At 43.8% G+C, this 25,842-nt stretch overlaps 1 protein-coding gene across 1 annotated transcript; it reads right to left on the reverse strand.

Moving 5' to 3' along the window:
• Nucleotides 1–535: 535 nt before the first annotated feature.
• Nucleotides 536–20,795, reverse strand: LOC138983805 (uncharacterized). Its single transcript, XM_070357136.1, has 7 exons — nt 20,661–20,795; nt 19,372–20,059; nt 18,373–18,563; nt 17,667–18,152; nt 14,724–14,855; nt 1,896–2,125; nt 536–1,046 (listed from the first exon to the last, which is right to left on the reverse strand). Exons 2-7 carry the CDS (start codon nt 20,044–20,046, stop codon nt 640–642), a joined length of 2,121 nt encoding a protein of 706 aa, XP_070213237.1. The 5' UTR covers nt 20,047–20,059; nt 20,661–20,795; the 3' UTR covers nt 536–639.
• Nucleotides 20,796–25,842: the final 5,047 nt, after the last annotated feature.

The following is a 25,842-nucleotide window of genomic DNA, read 5'->3' on the forward strand; positions in this document are numbered from 1 at the left end:
GCACTCACAGTGTGTGTGTGTGTGTGTGTGTGTTCTATTGTACAGCGCCGTGAGCTCTTGTGCGAAGGGGTGATTAATAAGTGTTCATTGTCACACATAGGATCTCCTGATTACTCAGGCAAGTCAGAAACATCATTTCCCCCGGAGCTCTCATGGTGACCTTGGTCTCAGTGTTCCTGTTCGATCCTTCCCTGAATAGTAGTTTTGCTGTCAGTCTTCAACGTGTGACGTTCTGGGGGGTCGACGGAGGAACGTGGTGGCTCTCTGCTCTCTGGAGGGGACGCTCACTCAGTCTGGCTCCGCGACTTAAAAAAAGTCAATGTCGTTAGTAGGGGGCATAGTAGGTAGTGGGCTGCGTCCGTTAGCTCGGGACAGACCCACTATTGAACACCGTCGAAGTGACTCAGCAGAAGTGCAGTGTCCTCTTCCGAGGGTAGCCTACCGCAGCGACCCGACATCCCCCCTGGAGCGTCTGTAAAATCGACAAGTCTGGCAGCGGAACGAAATTCAGAGGTGGTTGGAGCAGTGAGGGGCGGTGTGAGAGCACAACGGGACAAGGAACAGGTGTAAAGACGAAAAAACAAAACAAAACCCATCATTGCCAACATCATGATCTCCACAACCACGTACTCCAGATTATCAATGGCTGATTTTGTCCGGGGGCGGAAGAGGGGGCTTAACCCAGATCAGCTGAGCCGTGCAGCGTGACATTGCTTGTAACCTCCCTCTGTCTTCGTTCTCAGAGTTTAACCCATCCGCCTGCGCGAAGACCACGATCTTTCTCTCCAAGCCTTGCACTTCCGTGCTTTGCGCTGCGAACACGTCGTTGGGCCCTTCCATGGTTGCGACTTCTTTCAGCATGGTATGATCCTCTTCAACGAGGATTGTGACCGGGATTCCTGCTTCTCGGAGGCCTCTGATGAGACCGCTGGCTTCCTCCGTGACGTTGCCCGAGTCGTCCGTCTGTGTGTCATGCAGGTTGCCGTAGTACGTCAGGAGGAACACGTCTCTGTACTGCAGGGCCCTGGGACTGGTGCTGGCTCTGTCTGTTCAAAGTGCAAGCAAAGAACAGGTCATTTAAAACTGATTAAGATGGTAGCACCTAAGCAAGACAAAAACAACAAAAAAGACAAAGCAAAATCAAACACGGACAATCACCAAATAAGAAACAACAAATAATGAAAAAGGCATCAGGTAAGTTATCGATCGATAGCCATTATCTCATTAAAAGTGAGAAACTAAGTTTGTTTGATTCTCTATGTGTTTATGCTTAACTTCGTTTGTGACGGTTAACGCAATTGAGCGACTGAACTTCAGTGATAGCTGTTTAAAAAACAACAACATTGTTTCACACATTTCTTTGAAAAAAATCCACCTTTGAATTGGTTAAATGACAAATGTTGCAATGTAAGGTGTTGAGGTGTTTAACCCAAACAAGTACATTCTTGTACATTTGCATACGCTGAGTCACAATCACCAACGGTTCTCTCTCTTAAGTACACGTCTCTTCCACTCTATCCCTCTCCTCCTCTCTTTGTGACACACTCACACTAACACACACACACACACACACACACACACACACACACACACACACAAACAAACACACAAACACACACACACATATACACACACAGACACAGACACACACAGACAAATACACACACACACACACAAACACACACACAGACACACACACACACAGACATACACACTCACACACACACAAACACACACACACACAAACACACGCACCCCCCCCCCATCACCATCAACACCTCCGCCTCGGCCTCATCTACAACGGGCAGTGACGACAAATACAACAACATCAACAGTAGCAACGACAACTTCTCATACAAAGTATTACTACCATTATTGCTTCTCCCCCTTCTTACCTGCCCCACCGACGTTGAGCTGTTGCAGCTCCCCAGCAATGTTCTTTCCACACTGAATGCAGTCATACACACATTCGTCTTCGTCGTGTCCTTCTCCAGTGTGAAACAGTACCCTGGGTTGTACACCCTCAGCTGGCAACGGAGACTTGGGTTCTGTATACTGGTACACAATCGGGTCCTTCTTCATTTTGCTATTCTTTTCCACCTCTTGTGTGATGAGTGGGGGCGTCCTGAATCATCACATAAGTCATTACAGTACGATCTGGTTCAGTGCATCATGATAGAAGACCAATGTTAATACTATTAAAATTACTGTACTGCTACAGTAATGGTATGAATAACAATGGAGACAATCTTGAACTGAGATCGTTTCATCTTTATTGTTCTTGTATTTTTCTTGGTTTTTTTTGTTTTTTTTGTTTTTCATGTACCCCCATGGGGTTTCTTGAAATAAATTTGACTTGACTTGACTTGACTATGAAATGAATAAGCAAACTTATGTATTCGTTGTTATCCTACATACGTGAAAGAGACCACCCACGAGATAACAATATCGTTCAATTCACACAATAAAAAACGCTCGCGCTGGACCCGAGTACTCTTCAGACATTCACACACACACTCACACACACACACACACACACACACACACACACACACACACACACACACACACACACACACACACACACACACACACACACACACACACTCTCTCTCCCTCACTCCTTCTCTCTCTCCCTCTCTCTCTCCCTCCCTCACTCCTTCTCTCTCTCCCTCTCTCTCTCTCTCTCACACACTCACACACACTCACACACACACACACACACACACTACCACATCTCCATTCTAAAACACGTCACGTTCCAAATCAAAAGACGACATTCTATTTTCTTACGTCACTATTCTTGGTTTACGGTACCATTCGGCGGCTTTGCTACGAGTATGGCATAGTCTTGGTTTGCCGAGACCTTGCACCGTTCTATCAGACTGCCTGGCTGGCTGTTGCACCGCGAATTCCTCCCACCGCCAAGTCGTTTTTTTGTGGTTTATTTCGCATTTAGGTCCCAGGTAACATTATGAAGTTTTAATACGATCAATCGGACCTATTATCAAGTTAGTGTATCAACTTTTGAACGAACTGCGCCCAGTAGTTTCCCAGCAATAAGCTGTTAAGTCGAGACACACAGACACACAATTAAAGTCTGCTGGACCCTTGTACTAGCGTACTCGGGGATAATATATCATGCAAATGAGGTCGTCTCAAACTAGTCTGGCAGGGACCTGATTTTCCACTGCTCGTTATGCCAAAGTCACCGAGACAAACTGTGAATGCCCCTGCTAAGGAGCCTTCTGTGTATCTAGATTCTTTTTGTTTTGCTTGTGTTTTTTAGTCTTGCTTCTAGCTTGACTCGCATGCGACTTTCCGTGGTGGTGGCTTCCCCTTTTTGTTCTTTCACTTTTATTATCTTATCTTACTTTTGCCCCTATTTGTTCCCATTTTGCAGCCACCTCTGTAGGTTCGTGTGCGGGTCTAGCTTGCTCTTTATCTTCTAGTTTTCTTTATTAAGTATGAGCGTCCTGGTACGAACTTTGTTTTGTTTTAATGACGTTAAATATTGTAACGAACTAATTTATAAACAAGGTAGTGTGGCCGGCGTTTTTCTGATATTAATTTCATGTGCCTGTATGGCTCACGCTGGACAGCCTATGGAGTTTTTCCCCGGAGAGCACGGGACGCATGTTTTGCAACAGTAATATTGTAGTAACGCGCAGTAATTTTTAGTTCACCTCTGTGGTGGATAGCCTGTATTCGTCGTCACTTACTGGGAAGCCGTTCACGGAACAAGATGTTTTAGGATAGATAGATTTTTTTGCTCTGTTCCGGGGCCCAGTGTTTTCTGCCAGCCTCCAGTTTTGTTTTAAGTTATTTTGTAGTTCAGGTTCAGTTGCTCGCCTTGAGTCTGTTTTAGATTATTGATGCTGTCAAAGGCGAGTATCCATTTCTGACTATGTTTCTTTTATTTACCGAATTCGTGTAATTTTCGTTTTGAATCTTTGTTTGTTATGTCTTCTGTCCGTTTCTGTGTCTTCTTTCCGTCTCTGTGTCTTCTGTCCGTTTCTTTGTCTTCTTTCCGTCTCTGTGTCTTCTGTCCGTTTCTTTGTCTTCTTTCCGTTTCTGTGTCCTACGTTTATTCTATGTAGGGTTTTTCTAACATATTTTTGTCTTGGTGATTTTTTATTGATTTGCCGCCATCTTGTTTCGGCCGCCATTTTGTCGTCCATCTTTGATGTTTATGTTTTTAGGACACCTTTGATGTTTATGTTTTTAGGACACCTTTGATGTTTATGTTTTTAGGACACCTTTGATGTTTAGTTTGATGTTTCGAATTCTAAGTTTAGTTTTTTCTTTTCTATCAGTTTCCACCGCTCCGCGCTTCTCGCTCACCGCTCCGCGCTTCTCGCTCCGCGCTTCTCGCTCCATGCTCCACGCTTCACACTCTACTGTTCTGCACTCTCACTCAAGCTAGTCCTTTCTACTTCACATTTTAGCTTTAATTCACTTTCTAAACTTAGATTAGTTTTTCCGCCACGCTCCGATATAGGTTACTTAGCCTCTCCATAGATTTATGTTTAGCCTTTTATATATTGATATTATGAGCTGATTCCGAATTACTATGACATCGACATATTCACAATAAACTTTAATTAATTTTCCAATTCTAGTGTTCGTTTTGTTTTGTGAGCGCGTCGGTTCTTTATAGCACCAAAATTACATCCTCCAGAATTTATATAAGCCATCACAGAATCTTACAGCTACTCAAGGGCAAGCACAGTGGAAACTTTGACATTTTTTGGAACATTTTGGATTGTTTTCGACAAAGAACTTTATGAACTTTTGTAGGCCTGTGATTAGGGCCGCTGACTTTTGAACTTCTTATTCTTACGAATCTTGTGAAGAAATCATGAACCTTTTGTCTTAAAGGAACTGTGTTTCGCATCTAGCGAACGATATTTTAATTGATTTGTCGGGCCCAGAGCAGAGCAACTTAGGCATTATTTTAGGTTTGTTGACCATAGCATTGCACACTTCGTACTAAGTATTTCCTTCCCCTCTAGTGAGTGACCCGAGGTGTGCCGTTTTGAATTTTGTTTCTCTATATTTCGCAAGTCTTTGTTAACCTCTACGTTTTCACTTGACTTAAAGTATGGATGAGAAATTACCTTCTCATGAGAGCGCCGAGCTATCCCCTTACACTTTGAAGTTAGAGAGGGATGAACATTTTGCTTCGGACACTGATAGTCGTAAGAATGAAGGCGACCATGATGGCGCTCAGGGCGAGTCTCTAGCTGAACACCCTCAGACCCAAGACACTTTGAATTCAGATAACATTCCCCCTCAAGCTGAACATTCTCCTACACAGGAAGGTTTAGGTACTGAGCCCTCCCAACAGGCTGCAAGTGCAGAGCATCTCGCTCAACGAAGTAGAGAAGAAAGAGGCCCCGCCATTGTTAGGGCTAGACTTAATGCTGAGGTGAGGGAGCTGTCAGACAAGTACTGGGCCCTAAGCCGAGCTCATAAGAATATGATCAGCGAGTTGTGCACAGCCTTTAGGGAAACACCAGACAAAAGGAGAGTCCTTAAAGCTCATAAAATAGACCTCTGTGAGCACATAGACGAGCTGAATGTAGCGAACTCGAGGCTTTGTCAAGTGGCTGAAAGTGATGTAGCTATAGAAGAGGATCTGAGCGATATGCACATGCAAACGGAGACGCTCAAAGAACAATATCGCAGTCTCTTTCCCAAGTTAGACCCGTACGCCTCCAGCTCGGACTTGACTTCCACAGTCGCTTCTGGAGGTGCTAGAGAGGTTTCTCTAGATGCTTCTTTGGCGGTAAGCGCAGCAAGATTTAGGTCCCAGCAAATGGTCGCAGATGAAAGGGCCAGACAAGAAGAGACTCTTTTGCTTTTAGAAGAGAAGGCTTCTAGGACCATGGCTCTCGCTGCTGAGAAGAAGGCAGAGATGGAAAGAGAGATGGAAAGAGAGTGTGCTCGTTTAGAGAGAGAAGCTCAAGATGAAAGGTTATCTTTGAAGAAAAAAGAAAAAGAAGTTAAGGCTGCACTAGAGAGGGTGGAGAGAGAAGGCAAGATGCAAGAAGAGCATGACGTTTTTAAGATCATTAAAACTGACATAGAAGACCAGCAAAGGGCTAGAGAAAGATTCATGCCCCAACTACCTCGTGACAGCCCCATTGATAGGTACCTAGGTACTCACAACCCCCTGCATGTAGGTACACACATAGAGAGCATAGGAGATGTGGCGGTAGGGTATGATAGGCACACACAGCACACACAAGATACATATAAGCCTGCGACAGCCGACACCTACGCCCGCCCGCGTCACCAGCCGGCAGCCAACACCCTCGTCTCTGGGCAACATCAGCCTGCGGCAGCCAAGCCTGGACTCCCGCCACTTCAGAAGCCCACGGAGGTCAGGGCTTATGCCCCTTCGCATCTCCAGTCGGCCGCCGAGGATATCCGCGACACTCTTCGAGGCATCTCCAGGACCCTTGCTCAACCTGTCTCCGCTTTTCACCCACTTCCAGCAGCGGTCACAGCCACGGCTCCTACCACTACGACGATGACTACAGCCACCACGATGACGACAAGAGTCGGGGGCCAATTCGCGACCTCCTTTCGGCCTCAGTTTGTCAAAGCTGAGATTCCAAGACACGAAGATCGTCCTCGCCAGATCTACGCGCCTTCCCGTTTCCCTCACAAATCCCTCAATCCATCAGCGAGACCTTTTCCCGGGCCTTTCCCTGGTCCTTTTCCTGCCATGACCTCCCGAGAGTCTCCGACCTATGTGCCAAGCTTTGCATATGGGCCTTCTGTCATGCATCCTCCCATGCAAACGCAGCAATATGACCACGCTGCAAGCTTTGCTCCTGACACTGACTACACACAGCATGGTTTTCAAGAGGCTCCGGTCACGAGCCCTTCAGACTACTACGGGCAAGATGCATACCTTCCTCAGATGCAAGGCCAGCCAGCGCTCTCCGAGGGTTCTGCCCTAGCTCGTACTCTAGCTGAGGCTCTCCTGATCAACAGGTTACCGACGCAGGAGCCCACTACGTTTTCAGGAGATCCTTTGACGTACCCTCTCTGGAGGTCCTCATTCACTCTTTTGATTGAGCGGCAGGGCGTTTCTGCAGAGGAAAAGCTCCTCTACTTGGAGAAGTACTTGGACGGTCCGGCGAAGGATGCGGTCAAGGGACTCTTTCTGATCAGGGATGCCCAGGCCTATCAGCAGGCCCTTCAGACGTTGGAGGAAAGGTTCGGCAGTTCTTTCGTCGTTGCCAGAGCCTTCCGAGAGAAACTAGATGCATGGCCGGTAATCAAACCCAAAGATGGACAAGCCCTCCGCGCCTTCTCGGACTTTCTTGGACAATGCCTTGTGGCGAGCCGAGTGATAGGCCAGCTACAGAATCTGGAAGACCAAGCCTATCACAAGACACTCATGAGCAAGCTTCCAGATTGGTTGGTGAGAAACTGGGTGCGGAAAGTAAACAAGACCAAGAACGAGAAGAAACGCTACCCTACCTTTGAGGAGTTGTCAGCTTTCATCAAGACAGAGGCAGACATCCTTTGCGAGCCCCTTTTCTCCTCCAGCAAATCTGCCGCCTCTTCCACCTCGCAGACCGCCAGTTCAGCAGTCCCCAAGAAAACATCGTACAGTACGGATTGTTCTACTACATCTGCATGTCAAGAGTGTGACAGATGTCAGCACCACGCTAAAACTGTCCTGAGTACGAACTGCGACGAAGTCTGTCCCTTTTGTGCCGTTCGTTTTCCGACCAGCTCTTCTTCTCATCCTCTACTCAGATGCCAGAGGTTCGATGAGATTCCCGTTGAGGACAGGAAACACTTCATGTACGAAGCGTCCTTGTGCTTTTCCTGTGCCAGAAAGACTGACCATAGAAGTGTAGACTGCACTACCAGGGCGATATGCGACAAGTGCCAAGGCCCACATCTCACTATGCTGCATGGAGCGCCCAGCTACAGGAAGAAGATGCCCAATCAGCAACGGAATGCCCGGGGACCGCCAGATTCTTCAAGGTTTGTCTGTATCAGTCAAGATGCCCGTGTTTCTGCCTCTGGATCAGCATTCGCGACGACCAACAAGTCGGACAGACCAGTCAGAGCTACCATGATTGTTCCGGTCAGAGTTTCGACGAAGGAGAATCCCACGGTAGAGCATACGACATACGCGCTGCTTGACACCATGTCTTGCATCTCCTTCGTTACTGAATCTTTGAGTGACAAGCTGAACACTCATTCCGAGCCAGCGTCATTGAGGCTGAACACTATGACTTCTCAGAACACTCATATCGAATGTCAGAGAGTGACCGGATTGTGTGTCAAGGCCCTCAACTCCAATGTTTCCCACAACCTGAAAACGCTCTACACGACGGACCATCTCACCAATGACACTGAGAACATACCAACATCAGAGACTGCTCGTAACATCAAGCATTTGAGCCATATTGCCAGCGAGATTCCCCCATTGCTCGAAGGCTGCACTCCCGGGTTGTTGATTGGCTACGATCATGCATAGCTATTCATGCCAGAGAGAGTCATCAAGGGAGACCCATACGCCGTGCTCACACCGTTGGGTTGGACGATACTGGGACAAGTGTCGCCAAAACAGTCTGTCCATGACGTGATGCACGTGTCTCTAACAGAACAGTATTGTCCCAGCGAGTACGAAGGTGAATCAGTCACTTTCGTATATCGCACGACGCTCGCCGAACCCAGCATCTCCGACGCACTCCAGGTCATGGAAAGGGATTTTGTTGAATCGGAGACGGGAAACAGGTCCCAAGAGGACGTCAAGTTCATGGAGATCCTGGCAAGATCCATCAAGGTGAATGAGAAGAGCCACTACGAAATGCCCTTACCCTTTCGTGCAGATAACCCTGAGCTTCCCCCAAATCGTGATGTTGCACTGAAGAGACTCAACTCGCTGAGTCGCCGGTTTGAGAAAGACTCTATGTACGCACAAGACTACTGCAAGTTCATGAGCGAGATCATCGAGAGCGGCCACGCTGAGAAGATTCCAAGAGACGAAGTAGAGAACGACAGATCGTGGTACATCCCTCACCATGGCGTGTATCATGACAAGAAGCCAGGCAAAATCCGCGTGGTCTTCGACTGCAGCGCACAGAAACATGGTCAGAGTCTCAACGGAGCACTGCTGCAAGGTCCCGACCTTTTCAATTCTCTCGTCGGAGTTCTTTGCCGTTTTCGCAAGGGAGAGATCGCCTTCTCGTGCGACGTCGAGAAGATGTTTCATCAATTTCATGTCACCAAGGAACACCGTGACTTCCTGCGCTTCTTATGGTGGGAAGATGGAGACCGCACCAGACCTCCTGTCGACTACAGAATGCGCGTTCACATCTTCGGCGCAGTATCGTCACCAGGTTGTGCCAACTACGCATTACAGCAGGCGGGACGCGACCACTCTCACGAAGACGAAGATGCCGCACAGTTCCTTCAGAATGACTTCTATGTAGACGACGGACTGCATGCTGCCAACGACGTCTCTTCTGCAGCCAAAGTTCTCATGGGAGCTCGAGAGATCTGTAGCAAGAGGAAGCTGCACCTGCACAAGATCACGTCTAACAGCGATGAGCTTCTCAGTTTGTTCCCTCCCGAGGAATGTTCAGCTTCTAAACGTCAGAATCTTGGAAGTGCAGTCGACACTGGCACTTTGGAGCGCACTTTGGGATTACAGTGGTGCATAGAAGACGACACCTTCACCTTCGCTCCCGACCTCAAGGAGAAACCGAAGACGAGAAGAGGAGTCCTTGCTACAGTGGCAGCGCTGTTCGACCCGCTTGGCTTCCTTGCTCCGTTCATTCTGAAGGGCAAGATTATTCTCCAGGAGGCATGCAGGAAGACCTCAGAGTGGGATGAAGAACTGGACGAGGTTTTGGAAGGCCTCTGGAAGAGCTGGATGGATGAGCTGCCCGGTCTAAGACAGGTCAGCATTCCGCGAAACTTTGTTCCATCGACCTTGGGAACTTTGACGCAGGTTCAGTTACACCACTTCTCCGATGCCAGCACAAGAGGCTACGGTCAATGTTCCTACCTACGTTTGAAAGATGAGAATGACAGAGTCCATTGCAGTCTTGTCATGGCCAAAGGAAGAGTGGCCCCTTTGAAGCAGGTAACTGTCCCTCGCCTGGAATTACAAGCCGCAACACTTTCTGCCAAGATGTCTTCATTTCTGGAGAAGGAGCTGAAGTACGAAAAGCTTGAGCACGTCTTTTGGACTGATAGCGCTATCGTTTTGGCGTACCTCGCAAATCAACAGAAGAGGTTTCACGTGTTCGTTGCCAATAGAATCAGTCAGATCCTCAGAGTCTCTTCCGTCAGTCAGTGGAATCATGTCCCCACTGAGCAGAATCCAGCTGACCATGCCTCTCGAGGACTAAGCGTCAAAGAGCTCAACGCCTCTACTTGGTTTTCAGGTCCTCAGTTCCTGTGGCAGTCTGACATTCCAAGAGGAAACATCACAGCCACTGTTGAGAGAGATGATCTGGAAGTACGCTCCTGCAGAGTCACGTCCATTGCTGAAACATCTGACGTGGGGATGGAGACAACCTTTGCCAAGTTCTCAAGATGGAGCTTTTTGGTTCGAGGGATTGCAAAGGTTCTCAGGTTCCTCAACACCAAACGGAACATGCCTGTTTTAGAAGTTCTGGCGTCGGAAGCTACAGCGGAAGAGAAGATTGTCCTCGCTACACAAAGAGAATTCTTTTCTGCTCCCAGCAAGTCTCGGGAAGAAACACTGAAGAAGTTGAACGTTGAGAAAGACGAGAAAGGATTCTACAGAGTCGGAGGAAGATTGAGAAATGCCAAGAACCTCATATGGTCCAAGCCAAAATTGCTGCCACAAGACTGTCATGTTTCCAAACTGTTGATCGCCGAAGCACATGAAACTCTGGGACATGCTGGCAGGACCAACGTCATTCACCACATTAGGTCACGTGGTTACTGGATCTTTGGAATACGTCGCGTGGTTGCGCAAGTTTTGAAGGATTGCGTCACATGCAAGAAGATGTACGGAAAGGAGGCTTCACAGAAGATGGCCGATCTTCCTTTGGACAGGGTTGAAGAATCCGCCCCGTTCACATCCTGTGGCATGGATTGTTTCGGCCCCTTCATTGTCGCAGAGGGACGTAGGCAAGTCAAGCGCTACGGCCTTATGATCACGTGTCTCTCCATGCGAGCGATTCACCTCGAAGTCCTGGATGATCTCTCTGCTGATGCCCTCATCAATGGCCTTCGAAACGTCATAGCCATCAGAGGTCCGATCAGGACGTTGAGATGTGACAGAGGTACGAACTTTGTGGGCGCTTCACGAGAGTTGAGGGAAGCTTGGAACTCCATTGAGAAAGAAGAGTTGAAGAAGAGGCTTGAAGATCGTCAATGCGAATGGATTTTCAACACGCCTAAGGCAAGTCACATGGGAGGAGTCTGGGAAAGGCAGATTGGCACAGTCAGACGAATCCTCAACGGCCTCATGCGCAAATATCCTTCCCGCTTGAGCACTTCCACCCTCAGAACCTTTTTGCTGGAGGTCATGGCTATCGTAAACTCTCGTCCCCTGTCCGTTGAGTCCTTGGAAGACCCCACCGGCCCTCTCCCTCTTACCCCGAACCACATCCTGACAATGAAGGCTGTCGGGGTGCTGCCTATCCCTGGCATCTTCGATGGCGCTGACGTCGAGGCGAGGAAGAAATGGAGAAGAGTTCAGCGACTGGCAGACGAGTTCTGGAGACTGTGGAGGCTAGACTTTTTGGCCTCTTTGCGACGAAGAAGAAAGTGGCTTCTTCCTCAACGTAACGTTGCTGTCGGAGATGTCGTCGTGCTACGTGACGAAGCCGTATGCAGAGCAGATTGGCCTCTTGGACTCGTGACGGAGGTTCGCCCCAGCGACGATGGGCTCGTGCGAACCTGCAAGCTCAAGACTGTCAAGGTCACCTCGAAGACGAGCCATTCCACTTTCTACTACTGGCGCCCCATCTCTAAGCTGACCGTGCTGGTGAAGGCAGACCCGGACACTCAATGACTTTCCCAGTGATCTTTACTGTTTTCGACAGACCGTTTGTGCATGTTTTGGTCTGACGTAATCCGTTCGCCTTTTTGACAGGTGGCGCTGTTTTGATTTGGGGAGAAAATTTCGTCTTAATGCAAATATTTTTTGTGACTTTGTGGTTTCTCTCCTTTTGTATATATGTTTTTGGTTCCGCATTTTGGAACGAAAGCTCTTGACAGAGGCAAGCGCTTAATGAATCGGTTTGTTTAGTCCTTCCCGCGTGCGGATGCCTGTGCTTATGATTAAGACGACTGAAGATGTTTTTCTTTTGTATTTTGTAGGTTGCGACTACAGTCTTTCATACTGAGTTGCGGGTTATGTAAAGGTGTAAGAATAATGTTGACACGATATGTTGACAGTGACGGACTGACGAAATATGATGTTACATTTGTTGAAAGAACACGTGTGATTTTTAGATTGAGACTCATAGAGAGTGCGTTTCGAACAGCTACGTTTTGGATAATGCCAAAAGGATTCTGTAACGTTTCGGATTTTTGTATTTTGAACCACGTATGAGAGTGCGTTTCGAACAGCTACGTTTTGGATAATGCCAAAGGATTCTGTAATGTTTCGGATTTTGTTTTTGAACCACGTATGTATTCGATGATTTTTGTTGATTTTTTATGTCGACTTTTGTAAAGACTAAGATGTCTTCGAGGGGGGAATGTGAATGCCCCTGCTAAGGAGCCTTCTGTGTATCTAGATTCTTTTTGTTTTGCTTGTGTTTTTTAGTCTTGCTTCTAGCTTGACTCGCATGCGACTTTCCGTGGTGGTGGCTTCCCCTTTTTGTTCTTTCACTTTTATTATCTTATCTTACTTTTGCCCCTATTTGTTCCCATTTTGCAGCCACCTCTGTAGGTTCGTGTGCGGGTCTAGCTTGCTCTTTATCTTCTAGTTTTCTTTATTAAGTATGAGCGTCCTGGTACGAACTTTGTTTTGTTTTAATGACGTTAAATATTGTAACGAACTAATTTATAAACAAGGTAGTGTGGCCGGCGTTTTTCTGATATTAATTTCATGTGCCTGTATGGCTCACGCTGGACAGCCTATGGAGTTTTTCCCCGGAGAGCACGGGACGCATGTTTTGCAACAGTAATATTGTAGTAACGCGCAGTAATTTTTAGTTCACCTCTGTGGTGGATAGCCTGTATTCGTCGTCACTTACTGGGAAGCCGTTCACGGAACAAGATGTTTTAGGATAGATAGATTTTTTTGCTCTGTTCCGGGGCCCAGTGTTTTCTGCCAGCCTCCAGTTTTGTTTTAAGTTATTTTGTAGTTCAGGTTCAGTTGCTCGCCTTGAGTCTGTTTTAGATTATTGATGCTGTCAAAGGCGAGTATCCATTTCTGACTATGTTTCTTTTATTTACCGAATTCGTGTAATTTTCGTTTTGAATCTTTGTTTGTTATGTCTTCTGTCCGTTTCTGTGTCTTCTTTCCGTCTCTGTGTCTTCTGTCCGTTTCTTTGTTTTCTTTCCGTCTCTGTGTCTTCTGTCCGTTTCTTTGTCTTCTTTCCGTTTCTGTGTCCTACGTTTATTCTATGTAGGGTTTTTCTAACATATTTTTGTCTTGGTGATTTTTTATTGATTTGCCGCCATCTTGTTTCGGCCGCCATTTTGTCGTCCATCTTTGATGTTTATGTTTTTAGGACACCTTTGATGTTTATGTTTTTAGGACACCTTTGATGTTTATGTTTTTAGGACACCTTTGATGTTTAGTTTGATGTTTCGAATTCTAAGTTTAGTTTTTTCTTTTCTATCAGTTTCCACCGCTCCGCGCTTCTCGCTCACCGCTCCGCGCTTCTCGCTCCACGCTCCTCGCTCCATGCTCCACGCTTCACACTTTACTGTTCTGCACTCTCACTCAAGCTAGTCCTTTCTACTTCACATTTTAGCTTTAATTCACTTTCTAAACTTAGATTAGTTTTTCCGCCACGCTCCGATATAGGTTACTTAGCCTCTCCATAGATTTATGTTTAGCCTTTTATATATTGATATTATGAGCTGATTCCGAATTACTATGACATCGACATATTCACAATAAACTTTAATTAATTTTCTAATTCTAGTGTTCGTTTTGTTTTGTGAGCGCGTCGGTTCTTTATAGCACCAAAATTACATCCTCCAGAATTTATATAAGCCATCACAGAATCTTACAGCTACTCAAGGGCAAGCACACAAACATTATTCTGAACAAACATGTTTAGGCTTTCTGTTTCTCTTGGAAGAAAGTTTAGAACTAACACGTCACGCTATACTTTATGCAGTAACGTCTCTTTGATTGGAAGTCAAAGATTGCACGAGGCTTTGGAAGAGATTGTCTCTAGACTTTTGCTGGACAATCGGGATCTTGTATGTACACTTCGGTCTTAGTGCATGCACATGAGTAGTAAAAGTTTGTCCACTCAGAGTACGTGCTCTGGGAAATTCAGAAAAAAAAATCCCCTCCGTAACTCGATTGAAACCCACGCCGATAGTGAGGTATTAAATGGAAACAAAGCTGTCGCGCTACCGACTGAGGTTCGGACACGCCCTGCTGGATCGACAATATCATAATGTCTGATGAAAGGAAAGAAATGAGGGCATAATTATGTCTACTCTGACTTTATCGATATGCTCCATTTGTACAGCAAAAAGGATATAAACAAATCTTAAAAGTAAACCTGAGTGGCACTGTGAGTCGGATCTCGTCCATGTCTTTAGGTCTTTCACGGAAAAACATGGATGCTGCCCACAAGTTGAGTTTTGGTACACGATGGCGAAGTTTGATGAAGAAGTCGTTCAACACGTCTTGGCTGCAAAAATGAAACGTGTCAATTTCAAAATATGATCCGCCTGTTTGAGGCCAAAACACGGGCAGAGTAGTGCGAATTAAATCGTGCTGCAAAGAGAGATGACACCGATGGACCAAGAGAATTAAATTCGCTAATCTTTTCCCCCCACTTTTTTTTCAAGCGTGTTGAAACAAGTTTGAAAACAACAAGAGAAATCTACTGGACATAGTTTATGATACAGACTTTTAAAGATGACATTTCAAGCATCATATAATCTCAGGTTGGGTAGTTGAATAGGGCATCTTACCGATTAATTACATGCAATCACAGAACCTTTTTGTTTTAAAGTTGTGCAAATCCCTGGTATGCATTCGCAATAATGATGTGTTTTCATTTGAATTACTATAACTATTATTACAATAAACATTTCTTTTACAGGGACCGCCGCTCAAATAAAGGTACCCTCACGAAATACGCAAGCGAGCTAAACAAAACAACATGTTCTGGGTCGATACTCGATGCGACTTTCTTCACGTATGTAAAAGTTGCAAAGTGTTGCCTTTTGCGATTTTTCGTCGATTTTGTATTGGTTCCTTCCGTTTTTGTCCAGTCTATTTTGAGGGTACCCTTATTTGAGCGGCGGTCACGTGATCCCTGTAAAAGAAATCTTTAATCCGAAAGCTGATCCAGAAATTCAAATAAACGGCCTTACCTGGCATAGAAAGTTTGAATAAAATGATACGGGAATTAATGCTTTAATTTGGGTGCCAAATTTGTTGCAATAAGTTTTTGTTTTGCCAAGTGTAGAAATTACGTTAAAAGTTTTCAATTCAGACCGCTAAACAGCAAGTCTTAAATAAATATGTTACTTTCCAAGATAAAAAATCTTTCTTTTTGTCGGTAGCACGTACTCTGGATAGTACCACTTTAGAGACTTGTGTGTACTGCACAGGGAATTTGTTATATGTGTATGAGGCAGTCTGAAAGATTAAACAACTGGGAAAAAAACAGGAGCTTAGAGATTGTCATTAGAATATATATTTTTCACGATTTGATTGTGGCAATTGTTAGAAAGCAAAGGCAACGATGTCTGTTGGTTAGCCCCAAATCAGCGCACACAGCTTCCAGTGGAGCTTGAATCTGGTTCATGAAAGTTCGTTCACATCAGAGGCACAACATGTGAAATAAACTTGGCCAAAAACATATTGCAACAAATTTTGAACCCAAATTAAAGCATTAATTCCAGTGTCATTTCATTAAAACTGTATATGCCTGTTAAGGTCGTTCACTTAACTTTAAGGGTCAACTTTTGGATTAAAGGTTTCTTTTACAGGGATCACGTGACCGCCGCTCAAATAAGGGTACCCTCAAAATCGACCAAACAAAAACGGAAGGGCCGAATGAAAAATCGACAAAAAATCACAATAGGCAAAACTTTGCAACTTTGACATACGCGAAGAAAGTCAAACCAAGTATCTACCCAGAACAGATTGTTTTGATTTGCTACCTTGCGTATTTCGAGTGCTATGCTATATCTACTGATGCAGGTGTTGATCGCAAGAGCAGTCAAAAAAGGAACGTTTTACGTCAATTGTTATGGGTATCATGACAAAAAAGGCTGCATTTTAGCAATGACTTGGTGGATTGCTTTCAAACTTTCAGATTATTTTACCAACATACTAGAGATACTTCGTGCGAAAGTTTGGATCGTTACGGTTGTTTATCCAGATGTGACGCAATGTTTCGGAAAAGTGTTGTTAAACTTGTCATAGGATTGTTCACTTGTGTCCAAAAAAATCATGACTTTGCATGTATACAGATAAATGATTGATACAGATTCTGTCTAAGTTACATTTGAGTGTAGCCGCTGGCGTTAATTTGCTAGTCATGCAAACACATGAGAATAAAATGGAACGTTCTCGCTGTTTCGCGCTTACAGCTGTTATCGTTGCGTCCCTCTTAAAACATGCTACGGTCACGCTTGGCTGGGCATCGCTGTGGCACCAGAATCATCGCTTAAATATGTAGCGTGTTTACATGCCCAGCAAATTTGCGTCAGTGCTTACACGCACATAAAACTTTAGCAGTGTGTGTATCAATCATTTTTCTGAAGACATGCAAAGTCATGAATTTGGTTGGACTCCAGTGAACAATCCTTTCACGAGTTTAAAAACTTCTTTCGAAAAATTGCATACAATTTGAACAAATAACTGTAACGATCCATTATTTCGCACGAAATATCTCTAGTATGTTGGACAAATATCTTGAAAGGTTCAAAGCAATCCACCAAGTCATTGCTAAAGTGCAGCGTTTTTTGTCATTATACCCCTAAAAAATGACGCAAAAAGTCCCGTTTTTGACAGCTCTTGCGATCGACACCTGCATCAGTAGGAATAGCATGGCACACGAAATACGCAAGTTAGCTAAACAACTCATCCTGTTCTCGGTAGATAATTGGTTGGACTTTCTTCTCGTATGTCAAAGTTGCAAAGTTTGGCCTATTGTGATTTTTTGTCGATTTTTCATTCGGCTCTTCCGTTTTTGTCTGGTCGATTTTGAGGGTACCCTTACTTGAGCGGCGGTCACGTGATCCCTGTAAAAAGACATATTTAATCCAAAAGGTGGTCCTTAACTGGCATATACAGTTTTAATGAAATGACACAAGAATGCTTTAATTTGGGTTTGAAAATTGTTGCAATAATGTTTTGGCCAAGTTTAGATGAGCATTATACTAAGACCGGTTATATTTGAAATATGCACAGAAACCTGCAAATAACAACAACAACAATTTTAAAACATTACGCTGATCAAAATGTTGATGTTTTCTCTTACCTATAAGCAAATGCCTCGTCCATGATAACGAACAGCTTCCCATCATGATCATCCGCCGCTTTTCCGAGTGTCTCAAGTATGTTATCAGCATCATTACGATCATCTAGTTCCAAGTGATGCAGTTGAATCAGGTGTGTGTTCTCTGGGTTTTCCATCTGCTTCACAAGGAAATATGATGCTGCCAGACTTTCCTTCCAAGTACTAACCACATGCACCGGTTGACCCTCGCGTATCCACTCTATGGCTTTCAGCTGCAGTATCAATGACTTGCCGGTACCCGGAGGTCCAGTAACATAGACTTCTGTAAGCTTGTCATTGTTCAGTGTGTCGACCTGCTCGGGATGCAGCACGATGTTGACTGGGGTGAATCTGTTCCCCATCTCCTCTACACCGTCTCCCGGGGTGCGAATGTCAGACTGATGAACAACGGCCAGATGCGGTTCTGACGAGCAAAACACTTTGACAGTTGTAGCTGGACCACCAAATCTGGAAAACAGGATTAATACGGCCATTTAACCGTTCAGTCTATGATTAGAAGGAGGTACTTCAGGACAAAATTTGAAAGACACTGAATACTTGATGAAGTAGTGACAAAGACATGGAAGTAAACTTATCTCTCTCTCTTTCTAATTACTCTCTCTCTTTCTCTCTCCCTTCCTCTCTCTCTCTCTATCTCTCTCTCTCTCTCTCTTTCTCTCTCTCTAACCTTGATACAACATCCAGATATAAGGCATCTGTCATGGAGGGGTCTGGTCCCGAGTCTATCACCCGTTTCTGCCACCACCTGTTAGGGCCAGTGACGTCATCAGGATGCTCAGGATCAGCGATGTCCTCCAATGTTAGACACAAAGGAACTGGATCTCCATCCTGTGGGATGCCCAGACATTTGCATAGATCCTGTGAAGCAAAGATATCCAAACAACACTTGTAATAATATAAAATGATATGAATTGCAATGAGATGACACCCTTGGTGCCAATCAAGAGTGTCAATACTTTGCGGGTGCCCTTTCTTGACAGGGACTCTTCACTTGTGTTAATGGAACAAGATTTTTAATTGTATAAAGTAAGTCAAGATTTTCCATAAGATGTGCTGTAACGAGTGTTAAAGTTTAATTGTAACCTTCTTCATTTAATTTTTTCATGTGATATATATTAAAATGTAAATAGTTTCAAACACGAAGACCGCTATGTAAAACGAGAATTAGAACAAAACTGAATCGATTCTGAATAGCCTAATAGGTTGAATAGATATGAAAAACAACCCAAAAAACTACCAACCAACCAAAGAAAAATGTAAGGTCTCATCCATGTTTTACGGGCCAAGAGGGCACAGTTACAACTATAATTGTTAATCAATGAACATTCTTTGTGTATGCAAATGTGGTTTTGAGGATGTGCATTGAAGTTAGGATGTAGAATGAAATTGTGACACATTCAGAAATATAACAAGTAATGAGAGTATATGGCTTGAAAGCTATAGCAGTTGACTAAACATTATGTCTTCTTATTCTGTCGACCATCCACTCTGACTGTCTGTCTGTCAGTCTGTCTGTCTGTCTCTCACTCTATCTGCCTGTCTGGCTGTCGGTCCCCCTCTCTCTGTTTAGCTCCTTAAAACATAACAGTTATGATACTAGTATGAAGGAAACGTCAAAATGATACAAACATACACAAATCATTTGTTAAAAGTAAAACAATCTTACTCGACGAGTAGCGGGTTTGTTATTCAGCATATCCAGCAGTTGAGCTTTTGTAGCGTTTGGCAACATCAGTGTTTTCAGTACCCGGGGCTGTTTCAGCAAGCCTGTCAGCAGGTATTTCAAAACTCTTTCCTCTTTCTGAATCTGCTTGATTGACTTTAACACCCTCGTTTCTATTTTCTGCCTCTGCTCCTCTTGAAGCAGGTCAGACATTTGATCTCCGATAGCTTTGATCTCCACTACGATGATCCCATAATGTCTGTGGATGATCAGGACATCGAATTCACCACGGTGATCGTTCTGTGCCTTTAAATCTATTGGTCTAGGAAGCTGTAAAGCCGCTTCAGCAAAGCACGAATAATTTAAATAGTTCACAAATTCGAACTGTGACAGAACGAACATGACCTGCGGATGTTCCTCCTTAAGTCTGTGTAGACATTTCAACACTTTCTGCTGACATTCGTCATCGCGGGTGTCGCTACTTGACAACCTTGACGGCTTGCCAGGAGTGGAGGTTTGAAGAACATTCTCTCCGGATTTCAACTGCACAACTTCATACTGTGTCCTGTTCATGTGCACTGAAGGCAGAAAGTAGGTTTGCTTGAAGAGATCTGGATACCATTCATGAATTCGTTCCCGCCATAATGTAATGTCCTTATGGTCTGGATGAGCTGCCATGCTTATATTTTACCTGTCAAGTATCCACAAGCAACAAACATGAAAAACTTATGGAAAAAAATTGTACTCGTATAAACAGGAAAAGTAAACTAAATTTACCGGAATTGTGCTTTAATACACAATACAAACAAATCACTGTGTGTGTGTGTGTGTGTGTGTGTGTGTGTGTGTGCGTGTGTGTGTGTGTGTGTGTGTGCGTGTGTGTGTGTATGTGTGTGTGTGTGTGTGTGTGTGTATGTGTGTGTGTGTGTGTGTTATGTGAGTGTGTGTGCTTTTGTAAATGCATGCCCCTGCTTGTGGGTATGTGTGTGTATGTGTCTTGTCTGAGTGTCTGTGTTTCCTTGTGTCTGTGTGTGTTGGCGTGTGCGCAACATCGGCTTATTCAGCCGAGAGCTAAGTGCCTGACAGAATGATAAGGTTAGCCAATTCCTATCATCATTATCAGCAGCAGCGGCAGCATCATCAACACCAACGTCGGCATTGCCCAGACGAGCAGCAGCAGCACCACAACCATCAGTGCAATCTGGACCACCAGAAAGATCATCAGACAGACAGACAGGTAGGCAGACAGGGTAATCACCAAGTTGGTCTGGAAAAAGATGGAGATAACTTACCAACTACACAATAACCCACAGTGTGTTCCAACTCAATAGGTCGAAAATGAGGTTGTTGTTGTTGCCCCGTTCTCTGATTCAGCAGCAGCTGTGCACGGTCCATTGTGTCAGTAGCTGCAGATATTGACCTTCTTCTTCTTCTTCTGCGTTCGACAGTCAGATATCGACCGCAGCAGAGCAGATGCACCGTGTGCATGTGTGATCAATAGCCACAACCAGAGTTGGTAATTTGAACCCCTACAACTAGGCACACGTCAACAAAACAATAATCCATTTACGATTTGCCCAACAAAAGTACAAACGTAGATTCGTAGTTAGATCGTTAGAGACAGTTGTTCCAGAATTGGACTTTATCTGGTCCTTTGGCAATGATGATTTCCTAAGAATATGAGATGCTTTTGCTTTACTCGCAAAAGTATTCCACCCGGCGCTTGTATGCGATCATAAGTTATTTGAACGTACTCTCCCACCCCTGACGTTGTGGAATGCGATCGTAGCTTTTTCGTATCCTTTTTTTTAAAAAGGAGGAAATTCAAGTTACCCCCATCTTTTGTTTTATTCGAAAATGCACTTACAAACACAGCACATGTACCATCTCCAACTTTGGATACTTTTACACCCAAGCCATACATACAAACAAACTTAATTGTACTCCTCAGGTCATTGCGAAGTCAAAAATGCGTTTATTTTATGTACGTTTCCACCATTACCCGACAAAGTAATTGAACAATGCTTCTCAGTACTATGTGTACAACATCAGTTCGAATATGCTCTACTTAGGCCACTGAAGATGAATCCAGACAGGCTGTATTCTGTGCATTCAAGCTTGTAATGTGTAAAAACAGGCTAATCACCGTAGCTGTATTGCCTTGGAAACAGCGTTGATAGCTTTCATTTAAATTCCTTTCAATGGCAATTTAGGTGAAGGTAATAAATTACAATATCGCAGTCTTAAAATAAAGCTTCAGTTGATCATGTCCTTCCAATCGTGATACAGAAGTCTATCACTGTACGCCACAAATGCGTTCTTACAAACTAGAAAAGAAGCACAAAAAGTAGTGTGTTTTTCTTGTATTCAACACTGATTAGAAGATGAAAGTGAATGACAATACATCCTTAGCTTATGGTGTTGATAAACGTGTTAGTCGTATTAAAGTAGTATCGTCGCACACAATGTATTGTCAGTGACGGCATTCAAGTTTCACAAAGGCGCAAGCTTATTCAATTCCAAGGCTGACAGGAGGGTTACAAATCTGCAGCTAACGGAGCAGTTTCATTCTTTCGGTGAAGCAATGAAGCCTATAACTGTACACTGTAAAAACTTTCTCAATGACTGGAATTCAAGTTATACGAAGGCACAAATGTCATTTGTTTCTAGGACTGACTGGAGGATGAAGAAGAGACGAACACAAAAACTAGACACAAACAAGAGGCGAAGCCTTCAAGGCTCCCGTAAGAAATCAACAAACAGTAACATAACACAAACTCACTCACTCCGTAACACACACACACAAACACACACACACACACACACACACACACACACGCACACACACACACAGTTAAAACTAACGCATCATATCAACTCCATGTATAATTTTCAAAAGAAGGCAAACAGATAAAATGACTAGGGTAATAGGTTAGGTACCTGCCATGTGGGCACTTTTTCCACTGCTGTCCTCAGTCCTATACTTTTCATCAAGACTTGTCACCATGCCGAGTAGATCTAAATTCGGAAGTCTTCATGTGGCTGAGGCATATATCTGACATAGCGTCGATCTTGTTGTAGGTTAACCTCCTTTCTGAAACAAATGGCAAAATGCGATTAGTTATGATGACTACAACCTACACAAATATAAACAGTGTTTTGAAACAGAATAGTCAGGTTATACAAGCCACTTTACCTATGCAGCATGGTAACCCTACAATATGCGAAACATGTCGACTGCAGCAGCCTGGTTCTTAAAATAATTCTGACGGTCAACACAGCCAGAAATGCCAACAAAGACAAGAAAGCTGTGGCAAGGTAAGCTTACCAAACGTTACATAGCGAATCATATGATAGTGCGTAAACAGCAAACAGTAGATCTACAATCAAAGAGAGGATCGAGTCTGGAATGAAACGCGATACAGATCTAGCATTCAAAAACTGTCTTTCACGTTCAAGGAAGTTGTTGCAAAGTACTTAAGACTTACTAAATTGTACAGACAAAACCATGACAGTGCATGTTTTGAATCTGAGGAAAAAATCGTGATCATTTTGACTTTGAGAACAGATTCATTCCGTTTCCTTATATCTGCATGTTCAAGTAAATGGTGGACAGTTTTTTTCGGGCAGAGTAAACTTAACTTGAGACTCTACTGCAAGTCTTGAAATTCACATAAATCGAACCACGAGCAAAGACATCCAAACATTACAGGCACTTTAGATCAACTCATTTCACTAGAGGTGACTGCCTAGCACTGTGTTTGACATCCGTGTCTGCTGAAATAAAAAGAAATTAAAACAAAACGGATTAACAGTAGGTGACACGTTATCAGAGTGGGAGACACTAGATCTGTCTCTGAACTTACCGGGATACGGCTGCAAGATCGACACTGACTGCCGCGCTTTCGACAGCTCTTCCTCGCGTGGACATTGGAAACACGCTGTGCAGATCAAATTGTAGGAAATCTCCCTTTGGTATCTTCTTTATTTACTTTTCTGGAGCTTAGAAACCGAACAACATGAAATCGTCTTCCCCGGCGAATCGGCGAGGTGAGAACTGGACCACAATCCTTCGCGCGACCCCTGACCTGATCTTGACACCTGACCTGCCGTCTACATGCCAAACACGACACAAATCAGTCAACTGCTTGTACCCCTTCAAAACCCCCCACCACCCGTTTTCTTTGGATACACGCTTTAACTACACACATGCCGACACAATGTTGATCATTGCTTCAATAATTTGAAGATGGTGCTTGAAAATTAACCACGTGAAATGAGTATTTCGGTGTTTAGCCAAAAATGTTAAAGTTTCTACCACAGACATACACACATACATACATACGCACGCACGCACAGACAGACAAAGTTTACCATCGCATAGGCTACACTTACGTGAGCCAAAAATCACTTCCTCGCCCTCTCATCGTGTAAAAGCACTGCACAAGTATTGATTTTTCGTTCTGGTCTGTGAATGGCCTTTCTAGTTTGCAATAATGAAGATCCATATGGTGTCTACGCTTACTGTGCACTGTGTGCATTTTCAGCATAAGACCATGCAGATTGCGAATGCAGTAAAAGAGCAGAGTCACTTTGATTGTCTCAAATCTATCTTACGGGACTTAACTCGATAGACCCGAATGTAAATAGTTTGAGACAAGAATATCTTGTACATTATCCTTCTGGCGTCCTAATCGTGCCAAAAGTCTGAATTGCTTTGTCTTGCACATTATCTGTCCTCTTCGTAATTATTACTAATAACAATATTACATTGCCTTTTGTAATTGTCACTTCTGGTAAAAGCACGTAATCTTAAGTTACTTGAACGTATTCATTCACCACTGACGTTGTGGAATAAGATCACAATTTGCTGACCCTTCGAGTTTTTTTTTATCGTTCCCCAACTTGCTTTTAAACCAGAAATGCTGTCACATGTGTCTCATTGTCTCGCCCCAACCCCCAAATACTTACCTAAACTCAAACCTGAATATACCGTATATATATACTAATTACTACCTTCACAGACACATCAAGTCGATAGTGCTCCTCAGAAATGTGTTATGTACCTCACTGTTGAAACGCTCTAACCACGGATGAGTTACGGAATACAAGCTCCGTGTTCTCTGTACAATGAGTGTGACAAGCATGGGTATTAGTTTCAAAACACCTGCAAAGTCAAAGGGCTTGTCACAGCTGGAGTGCCTAAGTAACAAGATTGATGAGACACTTAAATCTCTTCAGTCCAAATATGGAAGGCTACCACTGCACGCTGTAAATAAAACAGTGAACAAATGTTGTGTTGGCTGAAATTTGATAATACAAAAAGTATCCAGACGAAAATGGATGTAAAAGACGCTGTAAATAAAACAGTGAACAAATGTCGTGTTGGCTGAAATTTGATAATACAAAAAGTATCCAGACGAAAATGGATGTAAAAGACGCTGTAAATAAAACAGTGAACAAATGTCGTGTTGGCTGAAATTTGATAATACAAAAAGTATCCAGACGAAAATGGATGTAAAAGCTGACTTTAGTTCTGTTTCAATATCTCCTGCAAACATAAAACACACCATCATGATAATAAACAAGTGCACAAACAGCTTTTGAGTAAAACTTGTGTTGCCTGAGACACGCTCTTCAATGAGAAATGATTTTGCCTGATAAAAGTACACATACGTCTACACCTCTTGTGCTCTATCATCCCTTTTGACAAACACGTTTAAGCACGTGTTGATCGAAAGTGTTCATTCCTTTAGCACAGAGTAGAGGGTGACAAAGGAACACAAAATCCGAAACTGACAGTGAAACTAAAAATGTTTGGAGCCGTAACATAGAAATATATTGCTATTCTGATAGTCACGTTGGGAAATTTGGGGGTTGTGATTGGATAGTCTCACATAGCCTTTTTTGGATCATCCGTCCATGTTTGCACGGAAAATACTCAATATCCGTTGTGAACTCTGCACACTTTTTTTATTGCACCCGTTTTTGTACCACAACAAAAACATTCATTCCCTTGTCATTATATTAAATCTTTATAATTATGCTCATTAAAGGACCTCCACTGGTACACTTTTCGGATCAAAGATTTCTGTTTTAGGTGACCGCCGCCGAAGTAAGGATAACCTCAACATCGACCTGACAAAACCGTCAGGTACCAATCAAACAATCGACACAAATTCAGAATAGGCGCAACTTGGCAATATTTACATTCGAGAATAAAGCCAAATCAATTATCTATCAAGAACAGGTAAGCTATCTGGCGTATCTCGTGTGTTATGTAATTTCCACGGATGCAGGTGTGGAGCGCATGAGCAGTAGAAAACGAGGTTTTTGTGTCCATTTTGAGGGGTACCATGACAAAAAAGCGCTGTGTTTCAGCAATGACTGAATCAGAATGTATTGCTTCGAAACTTACAGGATCTTATTTTCACATACGAGACGTACTTCGGGTAACATTTTGTTACATATATT

The sequence above is a fragment of the Littorina saxatilis genome, linkage group LG13, assembly GCF_037325665.1.
Source record: "Littorina saxatilis isolate snail1 linkage group LG13, US_GU_Lsax_2.0, whole genome shotgun sequence".
NCBI classification, from domain to species: domain Eukaryota; kingdom Metazoa; phylum Mollusca; class Gastropoda; order Littorinimorpha; family Littorinidae; genus Littorina; species Littorina saxatilis.

What these genes read in the sequence shown, in the direction of transcription:
- LOC138983805 (XM_070357136.1), bottom strand. Translation starts at nt 20,046, where the DNA reads ATGGCAGCTCATCCAGACCATAAGGACATTACATTATGGCGGGAACGA. An exon ending in ACAAACCCGCTACTCGTCGA is followed by an intron (nt 18,564 to 19,371) that starts GTAAGATTGTTT and finishes TTTGCTTCACAG; the next exon opens with GATCTATGCAAATGTCTGGG. An exon ending in GACGAGGCATTTGCTTATAG is followed by an intron (nt 14,856 to 17,666) that starts GTAAGAGAAAAC and finishes TCATTTTTGCAG; the next exon opens with CCAAGACGTGTTGAACGACT.